Consider the following 6,783-nt stretch of genomic DNA (forward strand, 5'->3'; position numbering starts at 1 on the left):
CTTGTCTTATTGTTTTATGGTAGGATAAACGTATCTATATCTGTTTAGGCTAAGTGCCTTTTGTTTAGATGAACTGCTGGACTTCCAGGCCAGCAGGTTTAGGGAAGTCTTTATGGGGTCACACTCTGACCCCACACACACCACACACACACACACACACACACACACTTACAAAACCACAGGCAAGGTACTCTTTGTGTGTATGTAGACGTCATATGTAAATGAACCTATGTATATTTATGTAACCTCAATAAAAGAGCAGCGTTACGGGGAGCGGACGAGAGTAACTGGGGTCAAGCGAAGGAACGGCGTTTGTTCAGTTCTCTCCCGTGCACGTAAAACATAAAGAACTTTGCCTACTCGTGTCTTGCTTTGCTGTGTAATTACATTGTCTTCAACGTTCCAGCGAATCGGTTTAAGCTACAAACCTATCAGTTTCCGTTCAGAATAACTGTAAAAGAGCACCCAACGACAAGAAGAGAATCCTGCGCACAATAGCATCAGTGTATGACCCACTGGGATTTGTGGCACCCTTCATCCTAAGAGGAAAGCAAATCAGTTATGTCAAGAGAAAGTTGGATGGGCGAGCCACTCTCAGATGATCTCCGCACACAGTGGGAATCCTGGCTCCTAGATCTTCAAAACCTAACCTGTCAAAGGTGAAAGTTCAAAGATGTGTCCTACCTGCAAACACAGACATTGCACATGTGAATTACACCATTTTTCAGACGCTAGTGTGACAGGCTACAGACAGTGTAGTTATTTAAGAACAGTAACATCCAAAGGGATATTCATTGTGCCTTAGTCTTGGGAAAGGCACATGTAGCCCCAACCAAGGTCACTACTGTTCCTAGACTTGAACTAACGGCTGCAGTAGTTGCAGCAAGAACAAGTGTAAGGTTAAGAAATGAGCTGGAGATAAGTGATCTTGAAGAGCACTTCAGGATAGATTCCACGGTAGTGTTGGGGAATGTGAACAATGATGCAAAGAGATTTCACGTGTTTGTGGCAATAGGATTCAAAGGATAAGGTCACTCACAGACCCACGACAGTGGCATCAAGTACCATCTGAAAGTAATTGTGTAGACCATGCATCAATAGGACTCTGTGTCCAACAGCTGCTCAACTCTAACTGCTTTAAAGGTCCAGAGTTTTTGTGGCAAAGCGAGCTACCCATTGAAATGACGAGTTTACTGAAGTCAAGCCCAACGATCCAGAGCTGAAACAGTAGATGTGTCCAACACCAAAGTAGAAGAAAGGAGAAGAATACTAGACCGTCTCACCAAATTCTCAGACTGGAGAAGAGCTGTTAAAGCTATTGGTTGTCTACAGAAATTTGTGAAAGATTTCAAAGGACTCACACAAACAAAAGGTGAAAACACAAGTCAGACAAAAGGCGGAACTGTTCATAATAAAACTTGCACAGGAAAACACATTCAGCAAAGAATTTAAGGACTTAACTAGAGGAAAGGACATTCAACTGAAGGACAAGACACACAAGCTGTACAGCCTAAGTCCATTTGTTGATGAGCAGGGAGGACGTTTAACAAGAGCAACTCTGCACCCATATATCAAACATCCTGCCATTATTCCCAATTCAAGTCATGTGTCGTCTTTACTTATTAAACACTATCACAAAAAGTGCAGCATCAAGGAAGGGAATAACTGTAAACGAGCTGCGCTCCAATGGGATTTGATCACAGGACACAGCAATGCAGTTGCTTCTCACATCTACAAGTGCACAAGCTGCAGAAAGTACAGTTTGAAAGTGAGTTTGTTCTGAACACCCCCTCTTCAAGCCACATGGGAAGTGTTTGGGAGAGGCAAATTAGTACTATTAGAAGTGTTTTAACTTCTATTCTTTATTAGAATAACAACTAAATATTAATAGCATGATGAAACATGTCAGGTCCCAGAAAAACACTTTTTGAAGTACCAGAAATACATGAGACCTATTTTCCATACTCTGCCACCATAAAGCCTGCAAAAGTTACTATTAGCCTGTGATTGTGACAGGATGTCTTTGCTTTCCATATTATTTTTGCCTATTTGTCAATGCTGGTACGAAGCCTGTCTGTGCTGTTTTCATCCCTTTGCAAACATTTCTTTCAATAAATCTCAGAAAATCAGTTTTGTTTTAATTCTCAGTTTATTTTCCACAACACTTTGATCATCTGAATATTTTGTAAGTGTGGTTTTAGTAACAGCCAGTGCTGAGCAGCTGCTGGACAGTGTTTTGCTTATTTGTGGCATTGAGTTCTCTCTTTTTCTCATGTGTACTTTCAAAAATTTGAACATCTGAAACTGCTCAGCACTAATAAAGAGTGACACCAAGCTACACCTGACACAAACATCAGCAAAAGTGCTGCTTACACATCAACATCAGCAAAACAAATTCTACATACAGTATGTAAAACTATGAAAAAGTCTATGAATGTCCTGGCAATTCCTGAGCCATTTCAGCATCCACCTTTAAATCAGCTCCCTTACAACTCAAACTTTACAGCTTCCTGCTGTAATGATGAAGACGAGTTGGAAACACTTATAACTCAACAATGTGCGACTCACAGACTGCACATTGGAACTCATTGGAGATGGAAGTCAATGCTCAGTGTCTAACAGCACAATTTGGTTAGTGTTTACATATTTTTCTGAAAGCAGGCTCAGTTGGGGGCAACTATCTGCTGCAATGAACAACCTAGACAGGAAGTTAAAATCTCCCAATTCTTTTAATCTTTGGGCTGAAGGAAGGACAATACTCGGTGTATAAATGCTCAATCAACAATTATTTATTTCCATACAATTCAATACTTTATGAGCATAAACCATCCGGATGGGGAGACATGCATGCAGAGGGTCACAGCAAATCTCAAAATGGTGGAGGGTTATTCAGCCTCTTATAGCCTCTACTGGTCCCCACCTAGTCGTAAACCCTAAACATTCACATTCTTTCTCTCTTACGGTGCCTAAGTGGCGGCCTTGGCTCCCTGTTTTATCTCCTCCTGATGAGATGGGGCAGAAAACCTCTCCGGTATGTTCTGTTCTCTTCTAATCAGACAAATAAGGCCATGACTCTCTGAAAACGGTATTTCTTATAACTCCGCAGTATAATGCATCATAAAACAATATCATTCATTCACAATAAATCAGCAGTCTAATGTAATACAAATCAGTTTAATAAATGGAAGGAAATGGAGGAGCTAGAGTCCCAAACAAAACACACAGGGGAGCAGAGTCCGAAACATAGTTCAGGTGGCCGGCCTGGGGGCCGATAGCACAGAAGGCCAAGCTGAGACAGTTCGGGAGGCCGTCCACGAAGAAGGCAGTGGCGGCGACAACCTCGTTCAGGAGGACGCCCACAACGGCGATGATGACCAGCCAACGGCCGAGAAAACAGCCGGTGATGATGATGCGGTAGACGCGGACCGGATGGCGGCGTGCCAACAGCAGAACCAGGCAAGGATGAGGAGAAGGATGAGGCTGAAGCTGCTGCTGAAGAAAAACCAGGCGAGGCTGGAGCTGATACAGAGGCCGGGCCAGGCGAAGCTGAAGCTGATACAGAGGCCGGCCAGGCGAAGCTGAAGCTGACGCAGAGGCCGGGCCAGGCGAGGATGATGATGATGAAGCAGAGGCTGGGCCACGCGAGGATGATGATGATGAAGCAGAGGCCAGGCCAGGCGAGGATGATGATGATGAAGCTGCTGCTGCTGCAGGCGAGGATGGTGATGATGAAGCTGCTGCAGCAGACGAGAATGCAGACATGGAGGCTGGACCAGGCGAGGGCGAAGACACGGAGGCTGGACCAGGCGAGGAAGAAGACACGGAGGCTGGACCAGGCGAGGGCGAAGACACGGAGGCTGGACCAGACGAGGGCGAAGATACGGAGGCTGGACCAGGCGAGGAAGAAGACACGGAGGCTGGACCAGGGGAGGAAGAAGACACGGAGGCTGGACCAGGCGCGGATGCAGACACGGAGGCTGGACCAGACGAGGATGTCGCTGTAGGCGGCGGCGTGGAAGCCGGAGACGGAGGCGCTGCAGGCGGCGGCGTGGGAGCCGCAGGTGGTGGCACTGCAGGCGATGGTGATAGCTGGATGGGCACCTCGGTCCCCCCAGCGAAAGCAGCAGGCTGAAGCGGTTTCTGAGACCCCTCAGCGGAAGCTGCTGATGACGGCGCAGGCTGGACGGGCTCCTCGGTCCCCCAGCAAAAACAGGCTCAAAACCAGTAGGCATGGGCGCCCCTGGCACACACAAACAAAACCAGCAGGCTCGTGGCCTCTGGCACACATAAAGAGGGCTGCAGCTGCGCAGAGCACTGACCCTGCTCAGGCAGTGACAGCCGGGTGCAGTCCCTAGCTGGCATCTTGGCCTCCAGGGGTCCAGAGTTAGCTGAGGGTTGTAACCCAGCCTCTGGGAAGCCCTGGAGTGAGTAGCAGTCTCTAATGTTGCCAGCTTTTGAGGAACAGAGTTTATAAATAACTCTCCTTGTAAACAACAAGGAGGACAGATAAAGATGCCACCAGGCACTTCCAGATTCTCAAAGTCACAGTCTCTGATGGTGCACACACACAAACACACCACATAGGAGGGTGAGAGGGGTCGGGGGGTCAATCCTGAGGGTCCAGCAGCACAATTTTGTTACTTTTTACACATTTTTTTGTCTCTTCCATTGTCCTCATCATCATCATCCCGTTTTCTCTTCTTCTGTCCTGCTTCTGTGTCAGCTGAAGTAGAGGGTGATGACACCGTGTCTTCATTTTCATTATCCTCACTTTCGGAGGTGGTGTCTGACGGTTCGTTGCCTGAGTTGAGGCTCCTCAATCGCTTCCTGTTCATCTCGTTACTGTCGCCATTATTATTTTCCTCTCTTTGGCGCCTCCTGGAGCCAAAGAGATCGCTTTCATCAGCTCCCTCTCTTGGAGGGCTCCCGGATTCTTGAGGTTCTGGGATGACAGGTATTAACTCTGGGACCTCATCCTCAGATTCGCTTTCAAGGTCGCTTTCATTTTCAGCGCCAGAATCAATGTCACTTTCCCAGACCCACCACATGTCATCAGCAAACTGATCTTCTTCCCGGGGCAGATTAATGTCCACATTTACTGCCGGTAGATGAAGACCTTGATGGTCCCAGTGATCTTCAGCTAAACCGGCCAGGTTGTTTTCCATGTCAGCTGCTGGAACAGGTAGTGCTTCATTGTCCCAGGGACCTTCTGCTCCTACTGCTGGATTTAATCCTATGCCAGCTGCTTGCAGAGCTAGGTCCACTCGTGCAATATCATCAATATTTCCAAGCCCCAGAGTATTATAAAAAATTTCAATCGCAGTTTCCAGGCTGAACTCATTGAACAACCCACGCATGATAGTATCCCGGAGCAAACTCATCTCTGGACCTACTGCAGCGTAATGTTCAAAGCGCTCCACTAAATGGAGCAGCGGGCGAAATCTTAGCTGCACATCTAGAAACAGAGAAATATTTTATATTTAACACTCATGATGAGAGAACAGTCCACAAATTCCAGTTATGCAATATTGGTGCACCTGAAAACTAAGTGCTAAAAACTACATAGGTGAGGTTACTATTGCATGCACTGCAGTTGTGATGAACTTATTAGCTTTGAATATCACCTTTTCCTCAGGCCACAGTCACTATTATAAAATACTACAAAACTGCTTAATTTTCATAAAGATCATAAGGTTATTTCTTTCATTTACAAAACAATTCAATCTCAAATTTAAGCTGAAAATAGCATGCAGCACCAGCATTTAAATAAGCCCGTGAAACATCCCTGCTTAGACAAAACATGTATATTCTCCAATCCCCCATAGGCGGTCAGGAAACAGTTGATGTACCGGGAGAAACACCGCACCAAACGGAGGTATCTAGACTGTGTGACCGAGGCCTTTACGAGCATGTGTTGTAACAAACTGTCAGATAATACATCAGAAAATTGAAATGAGATGTTCTTACTTTGGTTAGCGCCGTTGATCTCACCGTCTCCGCTATCCATTTTAAAAATGGTTTAAATCCACTGGACTGGAGGAAAGTGATCAGTAAGCTGCAAACTTAAACTGGCTGTTTACAATTTTGACTATCGTTAAAATAGCTGAAAAGTTTAAAACGTTTTCTGCTGTAGCTGAGAGACAGTAATCTGTGCTGCAAGAAACGCTGCTAAATGTTTTTTTTTACAGAGCGTAGTCATGGATACACGGGTTCTCACGCTGATTCGTGAAGTCATACGTCGGATTCCAATGTGACGTCATGCTGCGAACGTGGATATATATCTATATATCTATATATATATAGATATATATATATATCTATATATATATGTGTGTGTGTGTTGGCCATGCGGTGGTTGGAGGAGTTAAAAAACTTGGAAATGGCATTAGGAATATATTAAAATTGCCTTTTAACTTGTGATTCATGCATTGAATGACTGTCAGGTTAGTCTTGATCATTTCAAAGTATGACTGCCCCTCTGTATCATTGTACCATTGTTTTACACTTTTTTAAAATAGTTTTTAGAGTTTTCTGCATATCAAGACTTCCAAGTATGATGTCACAGATAGCAACAAGTTCAAAAGTCGTAATATTTTGGGGATGTTATCTGAGGTTATTGTAAAATTTGTCAGTCTGCTTTCTGAAGGTTTCAAGCTTTCTCTTTTTTTTCATTTCCAGCTAGCTGTTTTCACACAGGAGATCCTGTGGACATATTGAATTTCCTTTTTATGTTATCTTAGTGACTTATTAGTTGAAGTAGAGTTCATACTGTGGGCTTTTGGG

The 6,783-nt window shown here is 44.9% G+C and overlaps 1 protein-coding gene across 1 annotated transcript; it reads right to left on the reverse strand.

Annotated features, from left to right (window-relative positions):
- Positions 1–4,417: 4,417 nt before the first annotated feature.
- Positions 4,418–6,107, reverse strand: LOC109198358 (uncharacterized). Its single transcript, XM_019353829.2, has 2 exons — positions 5,968–6,107; positions 4,418–5,455 (listed from the first exon to the last, which is right to left on the reverse strand). Exons 1-2 carry the CDS (start codon positions 6,005–6,007, stop codon positions 4,638–4,640), a joined length of 858 nt encoding a protein of 285 aa, XP_019209374.1. The 5' UTR covers positions 6,008–6,107; the 3' UTR covers positions 4,418–4,637.
- Positions 6,108–6,783: the final 676 nt, after the last annotated feature.

The sequence above is a fragment of the Oreochromis niloticus genome, unplaced genomic scaffold, assembly GCF_001858045.2.
Source record: "Oreochromis niloticus isolate F11D_XX unplaced genomic scaffold, O_niloticus_UMD_NMBU tig00007872_pilon, whole genome shotgun sequence".
Taxonomy (NCBI): Eukaryota; Metazoa; Chordata; class Actinopteri; order Cichliformes; family Cichlidae; genus Oreochromis; species Oreochromis niloticus.